At 44.2% G+C, this 14,089-nt stretch overlaps 1 protein-coding gene across 1 annotated transcript; it reads right to left on the bottom strand.

The window, feature by feature from the left end:
- Positions 1 to 615: 615 nt before the first annotated feature.
- On the bottom strand, positions 616 to 12,836 carry kpnb3 (karyopherin (importin) beta 3). The gene is made up of 26 exons (XM_008300526.1): positions 12,693 to 12,836; positions 10,283 to 10,363; positions 9,358 to 9,550; positions 9,005 to 9,107; positions 8,815 to 8,911; positions 8,500 to 8,604; positions 7,548 to 7,670; positions 7,288 to 7,408; positions 7,095 to 7,182; positions 6,831 to 6,937; positions 6,491 to 6,615; positions 6,224 to 6,313; positions 5,823 to 5,996; positions 5,515 to 5,733; positions 5,347 to 5,430; positions 5,122 to 5,254; positions 4,573 to 4,694; positions 4,326 to 4,422; positions 3,833 to 4,005; positions 3,507 to 3,618; positions 3,281 to 3,336; positions 3,018 to 3,140; positions 2,711 to 2,930; positions 2,399 to 2,627; positions 2,157 to 2,298; positions 616 to 1,779 (listed from the first exon to the last, which is right to left on the bottom strand). The coding sequence occupies exons 1-26, from the start codon at positions 12,768 to 12,770 to the stop codon at positions 1,693 to 1,695; spliced, it is 3,282 nt and encodes a 1,093-aa protein (XP_008298748.1). The 5' UTR covers positions 12,771 to 12,836; the 3' UTR covers positions 616 to 1,692.
- Positions 12,837 to 14,089: the final 1,253 nt, after the last annotated feature.

Below are 14,089 nucleotides of genomic sequence, written 5' to 3'. Positions count from 1 at the left end.
GGCTTTTACCATTGCTTCCTGCAGCTCTGTCAAGTCCAAGTGTCAGTCTTCACCCAGCACTCTCCAGTCTCTGCAGCTGGAGCACAGCAGCTCACCTCGGACTTTGCTCCCACGCTGTTGAAGTACTCTATGCTACACAGTGGCAAGATGTAATCTTAGATTAATTAAATCAGAAACGTATTCTAAATAAGAGTAATGGTGCAGAAAGTCCCACCCTGCAAGCTGACAGAATAGGGACCTTTGGTTTGTTATGTATGCAGCCCCAGAGGTATGAATCCATGGCAGTGTTCCAAATAGCTTGTTTGTCTTTAAGTACATAGCTTTTCATGCAGTTTGCATGCAATTAGGGCAGACCAAGTTAAATATTGTGCTTAAAATACTTTAACCGGCGCAGTCTGTAGTGCAAAGTGAGCCATCATCTCTGTACTAGATATTTTCCTGGAGTACAAATATATTGGAACACATGCAAAGTTTCTTGAGACCATCACTGCCGTTTCATGGCATTGACTGCTTATCCTAAATGGGGTCTTTACCAGATACCACAGTGGCCTTGATCTTCTAAAACATCAAACCCATTTAGGTTTCCAAATCAATGAAAATGAAAAAAACAATTTCTCAGAATTCTCAAATGTAATTTTATTGTTGGTAATTTCTGGAATTCCATCACATACCTGCAGGACTGCAAAGGGTCAAAACCATAAAGTCGAGTGTAAGGTAGCACTCCTTTAACAAATAATCTACAATTTATGTTCCTCCGACTTGATACACACTTTGTGGCCGTGACCAACAACATGTTATTGCGCTTCTCTTCAGAGAGCCCCTTGTCATTAACACTGCTACCTAACAGGGCCGCGAACCGTTCAGCAAAACATTTCCTTTTCCCGTGAACAGCTGTCTGGAAGGCTATGGAGGAAAGCTGCTTAAATCAATGTTAACTCTCCCAGATAACGATGATGTACATTTCCTAACTATGTATATTTTCTAGAGTTAGCCACTTAACAAACATGCCGTTACTTTTGAAACATACCCTCTGAGCTGTGGCAGACAGAGGCCATTTCCCCCCAGGTAACACTGGGAACACTGAACGAGAAAAGAATAGAATAAAAATACAAAAGAAAAGAAAAAAAAAAAATTCACAGGAGACAGGCAGTGATCGCCCAGTGTGCATTTCCACCTCGTTCAATTGCTCAGTCCACTAGAATGTCCTGTCCCCACTTCCCCCACTGTGGCCCCTCTGAGCCTGACTGTCCAATGAGTTTGTGTTGGGCGACTTGGTGAATGAGTCCCTCTGGGCGCGGCGGCGGCGGCGGCGAGACAAGTCACACATCAGGGAATGGTTGGAAACGAAACGTCCAGATAGACATGTTAGCGGTGACAGGACAGGGATAACTGTTAGACGCTTTACTTATTCCCACTTCCTTGGATGCAGGGTGAAAGTCTTTGAGGTGGATGGCCAATGTCCTCCATTGTCATTAATATCCAACCTGCTCCCCCAGTCGGCTGAATGTAGGTGGAGTATTATAATAGTAGGGCTGGGGAGGGGAGGGGGGTAGTGATAGGGGTGAGGCCGGCGTCCGTACACACTACAGATCAGAGCAGGAGGAAGAAGAGGGAGTGTATGGAGGAGATCCAGGAGCTCAACTTTTCTTCATGGGCTTTTTAAAGAGCGGGGAGGTGACTGGGGGTTCAGGCTCAGGCAGTATTCAGTAGGTCCTGTATGGCTTTCTGCTGCGTCTCGTTCAGTGTCGATACACACTGCGTCCATAATCCTGCCGACACCTGGAAGACACAACAAAGAAGTCAACCTCTAAACACGTTCACCAACTAGTGACAAGTTTTGACAAGTAAATTCAAATGCAACTTTCTTTTTAAGTCTAGAAAGCCACAGAAAATACCTTCAGTCGAAGCTTCACAATGTTTTTTGGTAGCAAGTTAGATTGTTTTACAAATTGTATTAAAATAAACCCACAAAAACAGACACTTGGCTCTTTCTGTGCCAGGTTCTACACTGCGTAAACAATGACTGAAATGCCACTATAGAACACCTAGTGCTTTAAATCGTAAGTGAAAAGAAAGTAGTTTCCTCGTACGTCCTCAAACCCCGCTGTGACCCAAATCCAGATATAGTTCCTTACAGCGACAGAGTGATTGCTCACCTGGACTTGACGGATGACATTTGCGAGTCGTTTGCTGCACGCGTCTTCACTCTTGACCGATTCGTTTGCGACCCCGTCGGCTATGATGAGGAAAATTTTAGGAAGGTTGGCGTTGTCTGGCCCAAGAACAATGGGGTTGTTGCTGTGAAAAGAGGATGACAGTCAGCAGGGAGAACACTTAAACTGTAAGAAGTAATGGCAAAAAATAAGTTAACATAAAAAATCAAGTGGCAGCATCCTACCTCTCAATGAGGTCGCACAGGAAGTCAAACGTGTGCACGGCCTCCTCTTTGTCCTCGTTGAGCGGTAGCCAGCTGAGCCAGTGAGGGAGGATCTCATTTACGTTGACACACTCTGGCCGAAACCTCATAACCTTTCCAACAGCTGAGATGCAGTTCTCTGTAGCATTGACGTTCTCCTTTGAGCGAGAGTCTGCTGCTTGAATGACTCTGACCAGCAGGGGGAGGGCCTCTGCAACAAGGAAACGGACGTCATCAGGTTGTCAACTCAAAGCAAGACACTGCTGATCATTGGACACCAGAAGCAGTTCATACCTGTGCAGAAAGGGCGGTAGTTCTCTCCTCCATACTGAGCCATGACGCCAACACCGTAGGCGGCAGCCTGCCGAACCTCAGGGCTCGTGTCACACAGTGACTGCAACATTGGCCGAAGGAAATACTCTGCATATTTGAAGGAGGAAGGGCTACAGTGCTCCACCACGTCGTCAAAGATGCACAGACCCCACTGTCTGTCAGCCCATGGCCTGTTGGGACACTGTATAGAACAGACGACAGCTTAGTTACTGGTAAATTCACGAAACAGGTTAGTGATCGCTTAATATCTGTAAACAAAAATACTCACTATTAGCTGGACGATGAGCTGCAGCAGCTGTTCAAACCAAGGCAGCACCTTCTCTTTGTAGCTGCTGAAGACTGAGTGCAGGATGTCTGAGACTTTGGTCAGGATGTACACATCATTCTCATCCTGACAAAAACAAAAGGGGACAAAAGAAAAACCTCCATGAGGGCTGGGAGACTTTTGCATTATCATTTTCAGTAGTTTAGCGCATCTGTAAGGGTTTAAATGCAACAGCTGTAACCTATACAGAAGTGAAAGATATTAACCTCGTCTTGTAATGTTTCCTCGACTTGCTCGTCATAGTCCTCATCCTGTCTCTTGGCTGGGAAACAATGAAAAGTGAGTTAGGATATGAATGTACAAATATTTTCTCATCATCAGCTCTTGGAAAATCTTTTGAGGTTAAAACTGTTAGAGTCCTTTGTGCCGAGTTCATTTTATTTGCACAGGCGCTAAATGAAACCGTATTCAGTGGTCGTTTTAAAGCCTCACCCTGTCTGAGCTCCTGGTTCTTAAAATGCTCCTCCAGCTTTCCTTTCAGGATTCCTCCCAGCTCCTCAAAATGCTCATTGTTCAGACAGCCGTCTCCCATCAGCTCGATGCACTTAAACAGAAAAACACTTCAGTCAAGGCACAAATCCAACTCTATTCCTCAACAGCATTAGAAAAATTCAAATTTTTGGGGGGAGGGGGACAGAAAATGCGCAATCATAGCGAGAGTACAAGTCGACCTCAATCTACCGCCGTTATGGTCCGTCAACTCTGAATTCCTGGACTCTGGGGCAGGTAGCAGGAAAGCAAACACGAAATTCAATTACCTTGGCAAAAGAATGCATGATTTCTGACAGCACGTCGGAGTCTGGCTCGGTGCCGATGGCCTTGATGAGGGCGTCACACATGAAGTGCCACATCTGGGTGAGGTACTCCGGTCCTCGAACCCGGGCACACTCCAGCAGCAGGGGCATCGACTCGGCAGCAGCCACCCGCACACGTGAGGCAGTTAAGGAAATACTAAACCCCCATCTTAACCCCCCCCAACTCCTTCTTTCACATAAGTTAAACTTTGGCATCACAAGAGCCTTTTACAAAAATGACTTCTAAACATCTAAACACAGCAAAAATATTTAATCATTTTCAGTCAAATGGCGATGACATTCAGTTTAAATACCATCATCCTTCTGGCTGTTGGAAATAGTTGAGCTAGTCCATGATAAACAATTCTACATACTGATTACCATCTGCGATACTTGGTCGTTGCCAGTTTTGGCTGCCAATCATAGCGTACGTCAAAACTCACAACAAAAAGGATATCATCATGAAAGTAGAACTTGAGCAGAGGAACCATCAGCTTCACCACCTGCTCCGTGTATTCCACAAATCCCTCCTTTAGCTCTTTGGCATAACACACCTGGAAAGAAACGGGATATATAATGTGTCAGTAACAGGGCTAGTGGCAATCTCAGTTTAATTGTGGACAAATCATGCTTTCCATCGACAGACATTTTATCTGATCTTTTCTTAACAGTTTCTCTGGACTTTAAGATGCTTCTCGACTCACCAGCATCTGACAGGCAGTGGCTTTCTCCTCGAGGCCGGCTGTCTTAATGCCAAAACTCTGCTGATCTCCCAGGTTGACAAACTCCCAGCCGTCATCCTCTGATATGTTCTCCATGTCCTGAGCTGTAGAGGAGACGTGATCAATCCTGTATCTTTGATTTTGCATCAGTGCCTCCTCATTCTTTAGTATTAACAGGCACAATCCCAGCAACAGTTGGTTGCAATTAGTGCAATAATTTTGCCATTTTACATGCAAGTATTTTACAAAATTGTGATTGATAATATGTTGACACTGCTAATAGTCATAAAGAATCCAACCACTCAGCCATCATGTGCTTAAAAAAAGTCAATAAATATGACAGTGGTTTAACTAAAACTTAAATGACATCATTCAACAAAATCTGTGCTGTAAAGTCACAGTAAACATGAGCTAAATAAAGTATTAGGGTTCATTTTCTCCAAGGAGACAAATTACACCTTAAAGATCATGCACAAAATATCTCAAGACTGTCCGTGGCATATTGTTGAGAATCCCTCCTGTGTCACTTACTGTCGAGAAGGGCCACCTCAGGCTTGATGGAGGCAGTCTTCATCAGGGGGCCCATCACCACAGGCAGGTACTGCTGGAACTCTTTCCCCAGGATCTTACACATCCTGGCCCAGGCTGAGATCATGTACGAGATCTGAACCACAAACAAAGCATGACAGGTTGAAACCAGAACAGAAACCTAATGTCACGAACTGGATGGTTCTAGGCGAAGTGACGTTTTCCTACCTGAGGATCGTCGTCCTCCAGGTCATTGAAGTCTGTCTGGGTTTTGAGGAGCAACTGCATGACGGCAGAGGCGTCAGGCATGAACTGGAACAGGACAGAGGGAACATGTTAATGTCTGAAGCCTCAATGTGCAAGGAATGAAGATCTCGCATCATGTTCAAGACTTACCTTCTCCTTGCCGACAGCCAGACCGATGAGACTGATGCACTCGATGGTCTTTCCACGAAGCAGCCGGAGCTCCTTCTGCACAGCGTTTTCTACTATGTGTTTGAGCGAGGGCATGAACAGGTCGTAATATGGCACAAACTTCTCCTCAGCAGTGTCGGCTACGGAGGCGATGGACGTCACCACCTGCTCCAGGACCAGTTTTGTACCCTTCTGGATCAGCTGGGGAAAGAAAAAAAACACATTAACGACTCCTGACAGCCAACAACAAGAAGACATACTAAATGGAAATGCGTTAACATTTATTGTACCTCCTGCAGTTTGGCAACCATGATGACGTGAAGGTGCTGCACCAAGCTGTCCAGATAAGGGATGAGCAGTGATTTGGGGCAGTCCTCTGTGAAGTTGATGAGAGCGGCAGCAGCATGTGCCTGCACTCGAGGGTTACTCTGGTCCTCCATGGTCTGAAGCAGGGCTGAGATCACCTAGAGGGGAAAAAAAAAGAAAAAAAGAGGATGTACAATCAGACGTTTGTAATTCTATACATTGTTTCTCTTCTCTTGCATTAGACTGACCAGTTGTACCTATTAAACTGTAAACTATGTCTACTTGATGGTATTCTCTCACATCAGAATCTGATCAGCTGTAGAGTCAAGCGAAATCTGCTACTTGTCTGACATCAAAAAGTAAGAAAGTGATTAATTTCAGGTACCTTATCGTGGAACTTCTTTTGAAAGGTTGGGGCGAAGTCTGTGGCCATCTGTCCAATAGCATTGCAGGCAGCATAGCGTACTCTGGGGTGCTGGGAAGGGAAAAGGAAGTCAAACTACCATACAAGACAGTCCAAGCAGTAGTCCTGTAACGTCACAAGATGCTCTCCAATGTCACCATTAACCCAGCAGGGCAAAGTTATGTCACCTGAGCTCCTATACATTTATCATGTGCTGTATATTTCTGTAACAACTGTTCTGTATCTTACAGGGTCGGAGCAGAAGAGGAGCACGAAGCTGACGATCTCTTGGAGGATGGCCTCCATCTGCTGGTGGCAGCCCTCGCCGATGGCCGACAGCGCCATGAGCCCGGCGTGGCGGTACTTCCAGTCAGCTGGCAACAAACGACAGACGGTTCACGTGACTAAATGCGAGTGCTTCACAACTCCTGCAGTTATTTATGTTTTTGCATAAAATATAATAAAAGCTAGACTTAATATTCACAAGTTTACACATGTTGAAGATTTCAAAAATGGATCTTTAGACCCTCAGAAGGAGCTGATGTCACACGATTTAAATAGCTAAACACCCATCAGGAGGGATACTTACGGTTCTGCAGCATCTGCATGATATGTTGCTTGATCATGGGCAGAATGATCTTTCCTCCCAGACCACAGGCGATTCTGTCAAGAGCACTCTCTCCAGCCACAGCATTACTGGTGGGGCACAAAACACATGACTCAGAAACAAGCTTGTAAAATCATTTGAACACTTGGGAGGAAATTTCATCCTGCAGATCCCAGATTGTCCCACTGGTCAAATTTGGAGCAGACATTGTTTTTTTTGTCTTGATGGTTATGCACCAGGTCATACCTGTCAAAGTCATCGTCCTCCAGCTCATCAGCCATGGCCCACTCATCATCGTCCTCGAGGTCCACCATCATAGCCAGCATCTGGGGCACTGCAAACGCAACACAAATACTATTTCTAAACTAGTGTACTCAACCTCTCTGGGTGGCCTAAAACAAGTGGGACAACAGTTAGGTGATATTGAACAAATCCTCACCGCTTTGAGCTACAATAGCCGTGTGTTTCCTCAGCATGGCTGCTGCTGTCTCAGACAAGGTGACGATGACTTCCAATGCCAACTGCCTTTGCATATTTGTCAGGTTTGTGTCAGCACACAACTGAGGAGACAGGACAATTTTGTGGGTCAGTTGTTGCAAATAGATTTTACAATCGACAAACACACGTCATTAAGACTTCAGGCCTCATTTTGTGGTGAATATCGACGGTGGTAAAGTGATATTTGGAATCAGAACTTACCTTCAGACAGAGCTGCAGCGTCGCCTCCAGGTTGGGTCTCAGGTATTTGGGTGCTGTGTCTGCAATCTCCACTAAAGACTTGAGCACGGAGTCGTCTGCCTGGTAGCATGATTCATTCACAGCCTGATAAAACACACACAGGTTAGTGCTGCGAATAGCAAACTGCTAATCCTGAATCTATACTACTTCTGCAATGTGACCTCCCCTCCCACCTACATGAGTCAAAGACACAATATACTCACTGTTGCAAAAGGAGGCATGACTAAAGGATTCAGGAGGTCAAGTATTTCAACATGATCGACATGGATGCCTTACTATCTAGTAGTGAGAAACATGTTAACTTAAGTTGAATAATTACTGCATTGCGCAACAGCTATCACTTCTGTCAGCTGTTTGCTCTTTGACTGTGCACGATTTTAACAACTTCCTTATTTTTTCTTCAGTGCAAACACCGTCATCACTGAGCCTAACAAGGGATGAGAAGACCCAACATGCCTCTCAGTAAAGAAAACAAACTGTAAGTAGGCACGGCAGCTCGTACTTTTGAAGTTCCACCCTTCACTTTTGGACAGCTTCCTCATTTACTTTTACACTGGGTTTAATGTAGTCATGAACACAGCAAGGGGAGAATCCAGGCCCACACAAAAGAGCTCTGTTGGTCCAAGTAACTCAGCAGGTGGTATTCTTTACACAGATCCATTACTGTATGACCTGAACTGGCATTAGCTAATGTGTGCATATCAAACCACATGGGAAATCCAACATTAAACTTGAATTAATGGACCGTGAATGACTAGCATAACAGCTTTCTCTGACTGCTGAAAAGCCATTACAAAGGCATCATGCAAAAAAAAAAAAAAAAAAAGTGGGAATTCGATGTGCTAATGTACAAAAGGATTTAATGTTCAGAGCCAGCTCAGATAATTCAGACACTGAGGTGCTGGTATCTTACCTGCAGAATGCCAGGCAGCAGGTCTGCAAAGTGCTTCAGCAGAGCTGTGTTGCTTTCGTTGGACAGAACAAAGGATGCTGCAGCCCGAGCTGCCAGGGTACGAATCTGGGAAAAGTAAAGTAAAAAAAAAAAAGAAAATTGTTACTGCATTGTGGATTCAGATGATAGTGAAACTGAGAGAGAGAGAGAGAGAGAGAGAGAGAGAGGTGCATGACAGGGAGCAGAGGTCCCCACCCATATAAAAACCATCATAGTTATGAGTCATGTGCTGCTAACTATTAAGCTGCCAGGGCACTCCCAGTCATAGAGCTGTACCTGGGGGTTTTCCTGGTCCTGCATGCACTGAACAAGCATACGCTTGATAACCTCCATGTAGTGTTGCTGCTGGTTGCCGAAGATTCCTGGGAAGTTCCTAGAAGACAGACAAGACACACGTCAGGTCAGCCACCAGTACATCTACCTGATTATACGAGTAGTTTCACTTCATGGTGTAACTGGAGCTCACCAAAATATGTGCAGGGCAGCTTCTCGCAGACCAACATTGTCAGAGTTCACAGAGTCAAACAGAAACTTGAGCACCTCTGGCCACTGGTTGTTTCCATCATCATCTACAATAAAGAATCAAAGATTACTCATGTTAATCTGATGAGTAATAAACTACTTTGACAATCTAAACTGTCAGCACTAACGAAAAAAACAACAGTATCTAACCTAGTAACAAGTGATAATGTCCTCTCATAACTTATCACAGTCCTATGCATAAACCATGAGAACACAGGACATACAATAATGAAGAAATTAATAGTCTACTATCTTAAGAATTTTAAGATTTTGTAAATGAACCGAAGGCAATCATACCGATGAGGTTGCGGGAGAGCTCGGCTGCAATGTCGCAGACCTTCTTGCGGATGTTTGGCGAGGTTTCCTGTTGGATGCTGGTCAGCAGCTCTGTCTTGATGGCTGTCTGCATCTCTAGGGTCAGGCCTGGATAGATCTCCTCGAAGGACGATGACAGCAGCCGCCGCAGCAGCACTGCCGCCATCTGTTTGACCTGAGGGGACAAAGTGCTGGTTTCAACACGATGCCTCAACATCTATGGCTAGAACCACATTAGCCACTGGACACGAAACTGTTGGCTTTTAAAATCTAATCTATTTTGACAGTTTACAATCTACATAATACTCAACAACAAGTGTAATAGAACAAACAGAATGCTTGCTGCTGCCAAAACATGTATAGGAAGTTTGGTGAACTGGAATCTTAATGGTCACCCAAAAAAACTAAAACCACACAGACAAAACCTGCAGCATCTCAGAAAGGCAGAGTCACTCTCTCTGGACCAAGCACCTCTCTGCCTGCTCCCATTTCAAGACTCTAAAAATATCAGCCTTGAGGTAAAGAAAAGGAGAGGAAGCATGAGGGACCAAGCAGCTGGTGGATTCAGAGTAAACATAAGTGCCCAAATGCCAAAAGTATGACGGGCTGTGTTGAAGGCCTGCATGTGATGACAGGATGACATTCTTAAAATGCCGTCAAAGTTGCACCTTTTTAAAGTGAGCTGGTAATGCAGACTCATTGTTAATGGAAATGCAACCTTTGCGGGGATAATACCGTCTGATTGGTCTGGTAAACTTCTATATGGAGACATTTAAAAACAAACTGAAAAAATAGAGAAAATTTCAGCAAACGGTACATTAGAGCCCACTGAGGTTTTCCTGTGCTTCACATGAGGAAAAAAATAAGCATGTCATGCCACAATTATGTCAGCGTTGAGTGTACAAACCTCCTCTGCAGCAGATGCATCTCTGACGGCCTGCAGCAAGAATGTGATCTTGTTCTGGCCCGGGATGGTGTCATAGGTCTCCTGCAGACAAAACGAACGCACAGTGGAATCAAACGTTTTAGCCATTTGAAAAATGGACCCTTTACCAGTGAGACAGCTCCATGTTCCTTTTTATAGTCGTCACAGAGAAATGGCATTTTAAACATGCCTGCAATTCCACACTATGGCACATTACAGGCCGGAGCAGATGTTGTGGTTTGACAAATTGCAAGGACGACTGTTCAGCGATGCTCGTAATTTCATTAATCTTCGCCATTCAAAAGTCTATTTAATTTTTACTGGGGTGTTTAATGATTTGTCTGTAAAATAAGCCTTCAAAAGCCTGGACTGGAAATCAGTTTTCCCCCTAAGGCCAAAAAATGAATTGAGTCATAAAAGCGGGAGACTTTTGCATGTTTATGATAAAAATGATTTAGACTCTGAAGTGGGAGTCTGTGATTTGGGGTTTTGTTTTAATCCTACACTCCTTAATCAAGCTTTTTGATCCACTCTGCTGAGCTGAAATGTCTATTAGTGTGAAAAAATGTTTGAGGAAGTAGGGAGCAACCAAAATAATTGGTCAGTTTGGTGTCACTCACCAACTCCTTGTCTCGATATCTAGATTTTCGGATTAAAAATGTAGGAAAGCAAGACTAGAAGAAGAAATGATACCACTGAGTTCCTATTGCAGCATAAATATTTCCCCTTTTTTCCCCTTTAGTAGCCGTCTTTTCTTTTCCCACATCATGGGATTTGTTCCTCCCGAAGTGGGAAATTTAACTTGAACAAGGCTGGTTGTTCTAATATTTGTCTCGGTCTCTGCTGTTGTTCAACTGGTTCATTAAAGTCGAAAGAAAAAAAAAATGCAAACACAGGAGGCTCTATGGAGATGCAACCTTGGGTGTGTGCTCTAAGGAAAATATCAGACGATCATGTGGACACAGTTGTAAACAAACATCTGTTATCAGACAAAGGCAGTGAGAGAAACTGGAAACAAAGCTGGAGATCAGCTTCAAGAGAAACACAATTGCATGAAAGTCAGACATCAGTGGGTGTCGTCGGCGCGAACACATTCGCATAACAAAAAATAAGGGCAGGGAGGAGCATCACTGTGGCAACACTATGGTGGGTAGAAATCAGATAACACCCTAAACACTGACTTAAGAAACTTTAAGTTCAGGTTGTACACAACTTAGAGACACGCCTTCCTCTCGCCATGTCTTAAACAGGGTTAACTAGGGACACCTACAAAACGCTCAGCAGCTGTAGTCTGCAGCTGGGGTTAGGTCCTTTACAGATGGATCAATTCCCATTATGTGTGTAAGACAGAATGGGAGAGTTTCTATAAAGGATGAATTCCAATGAGCTTAGCATCGCGGCAGACAGTCTGTCTTTGATAAAGAGAAACGCTGACTGCTGGTGAGGGGGGGAGTGTGATAAGATTCAACTACCTCATCCAAAAGTCGGACGCTGAAGAGGGCAACTGTGGTAACAATGCTTTGCCGCGGCAGGAGACTAATCACGGTGGGGGTAAAAAAAAAAAAAAAAGTGAATAGGCCAGCTAGACGCAGCCCAAACAAATCCTCTGAGAGAAACTAATCCAGTGAGAGGGGATGACCAGAGACGAGCCTCTGTAGTGACGTGTCTGAAACTGAGTTAATCAGCTCCATGAGTAACATTTAAACCAAAGTGAGAAGAGAGCAGCGTGTTTAAAACTGTTGTATTATTCTGAGTTTCAGTTAAACCCAGGGAAGGCCATGGCACAAGTACCACCAACACAGCTCGCCCTTTGAATGAACTGGCTCGCTAACTCCATCTATAACGAATCCCGCTGCGGTTTTGCTGTCTATCGGCTCCCCAATAACGCAGCATGTTTGTCCACAATTAATTCCTGAATTCCCGCGTTTGATCTTTCAAAAAAAGCCACTATGTTTAGCGCTAGCCTGCTAGCTAACAAAACTAGCAACACTGTTGTAGCTACTTAGCTTCGTGCTACAGATGACTAGCTCCACTGTCAGCTGGGGGATTTTCAGATTGGTACCCGACAAACTGATCATTTCACTTTCACTTAGACAGCCCGAGCTTCACGCAGACACACACACGACCTCGCAGTGTCACGACAAGACTCGTATCTGTGAGATCTGTCTTATGTCCACATAACTACGCAACATGGTGGAGGTAGTCAGCGCTAGCCGACTAGTTCTCGGTGTCAGCTTCACATCGCACGTGGGCTACCGAGCCTGACGTGAGAGCTCACTGCGCGCGGCCAGGCAGGACAGCTAGGCGGCTAGCTCCGGCTAACCTGGCCGCTCCGCTTTCTACAGGCGCCCAACTTGTCAGCGGGCAAAACAGCCAAGTTTTCCGCTCTTACCTCCGCTTGTTTCCTGACGCTGTTGTCAGGGCTCATCAGGTTGCCCAGCAAGAGGTAGAACTGCTGCTGTTCCGCCATTGCAGTGAGATCCAAAAAGACCAGCCGGGTGGAGAAGCGGCGAAATGAACCCGGCAGACCCTGCTTCGGTCACACAATGCTGCCCGCGTCCCATTGGCTAGCTTTATCAACTCTACTCACAGGTCATTGGACCAGAGGCCTTGAGCGGACGCACGCCGTTGGCTGATGTGGACTCTCGGCTCCTATTGGATGGAATCGACACAGGAAAGGGACTGCATTGTTCCCATTAGCTAATAGTGAATTACTAAAGCGCGGGAGATTATTACATCAACGCTAAGAAAATGGAAACAACAAGCAGTGCATTGCAGGTGCTCATATGTGTTTATTGTGGTGAACGGTAACGAAGTATATTTACTCGAGTACTCTGCGTAATACAATTTTGAGGCCCTTGTACTTGAGTATTTCCATTCTGTGCCACTTTAGACTTTCACTTTACTTCATTTCAAAGGAAAGTGATGTATTTTCCACTACATTTGACAGCTTTAATGAGTAGAAACTTGGCATAAAAACATTATTATTAAATATGCCATTGCTACAGATTCAACTACACATATACTTAACAGTGTTTTCAAGTAATTTACTTCAGTACTTTAAGTACATTTTGCTGCTCATGTGTGTTTTGAATAAAGTATTTCAACTTGTAATGCAGTATTTTCACACCAGAGTATTGGTAATTTTGCATAAGTAAATACCAGCACTGTATAATGTGAAATGACCTGTAAAGTGTTCGGGTTGGGGCTGGGGCTTAGATTTCTTTATGTAGTGGTGTTGCTCTCAGGTAATAATATGAACATACTTGTTGAATTTATTCACTGCATTGTTATATATTGAGTACGTCCTATATTCCAACACAGGTGTCTGTTTGCTGTTTTAGCCCTTCAGACATGATCACACCATGTTTTGTTTTGGTGTGGAGGTGCACAACACATTTCACTGCACGTTATAGCATGTATGACTGTGTTTGTGACCAATAAAGGCCTTGAATCCCTAAATCCTATTTCTTTTCAGTTTTTGCATGCAGTGTTACATGGTAATGTCATGCCATGTGCATTTTTTAAGGGTAATTATTCAGATTGAAATCTGTACAAACTGTACAAATGTTGTCAGGAGAAGTTGTCAGGAGATTCAGTGTAGTTTTGAAGTCAATGACAGTAGTTATCTTATCACTGGGCTAAAAAAATAAAATAAAATCATCACAGATAATATCATCTGAAGGAGAAAATTACAGATAAAACTAACCTGTTTGACTGTACTGTGGTAAAAGGAAGACACACTCAAAACACCACAGTGTACCCCAAATTATACAGAAATAAAAGTCA

This window comes from Stegastes partitus, unplaced genomic scaffold (assembly GCF_000690725.1).
Source record: "Stegastes partitus isolate 25-593 unplaced genomic scaffold, Stegastes_partitus-1.0.2 Scaffold1556, whole genome shotgun sequence".
Classification (NCBI taxonomy): Eukaryota; Metazoa; Chordata; class Actinopteri; family Pomacentridae; genus Stegastes; species Stegastes partitus.
Note: the sequence above shows the minus strand (reverse complement) of the source record. Positions and strands in the feature narration are given on the sequence as shown.

Coding starts and splice junctions, on each gene's coding strand:
- kpnb3 (XM_008300526.1), bottom strand. CDS start 12,770: ATGGCGGAACAGCAGCAGTTCTACCTCTTGCTGGGCAACCTGATGAGC. Junction 4,423..4,572: donor CCACTGCCTGTCAGATGCTG/GTGAGTCGAGAA, acceptor GTTTCTTTCCAG/GTGTGTTATGCCAAAGAGCT. Junction 4,006..4,325: donor CAAGTTCTACTTTCATGATG/ATATCCTTTTTG, acceptor TAACTGCCTCAC/GTGTGCGGGTGGCTGCTGCC.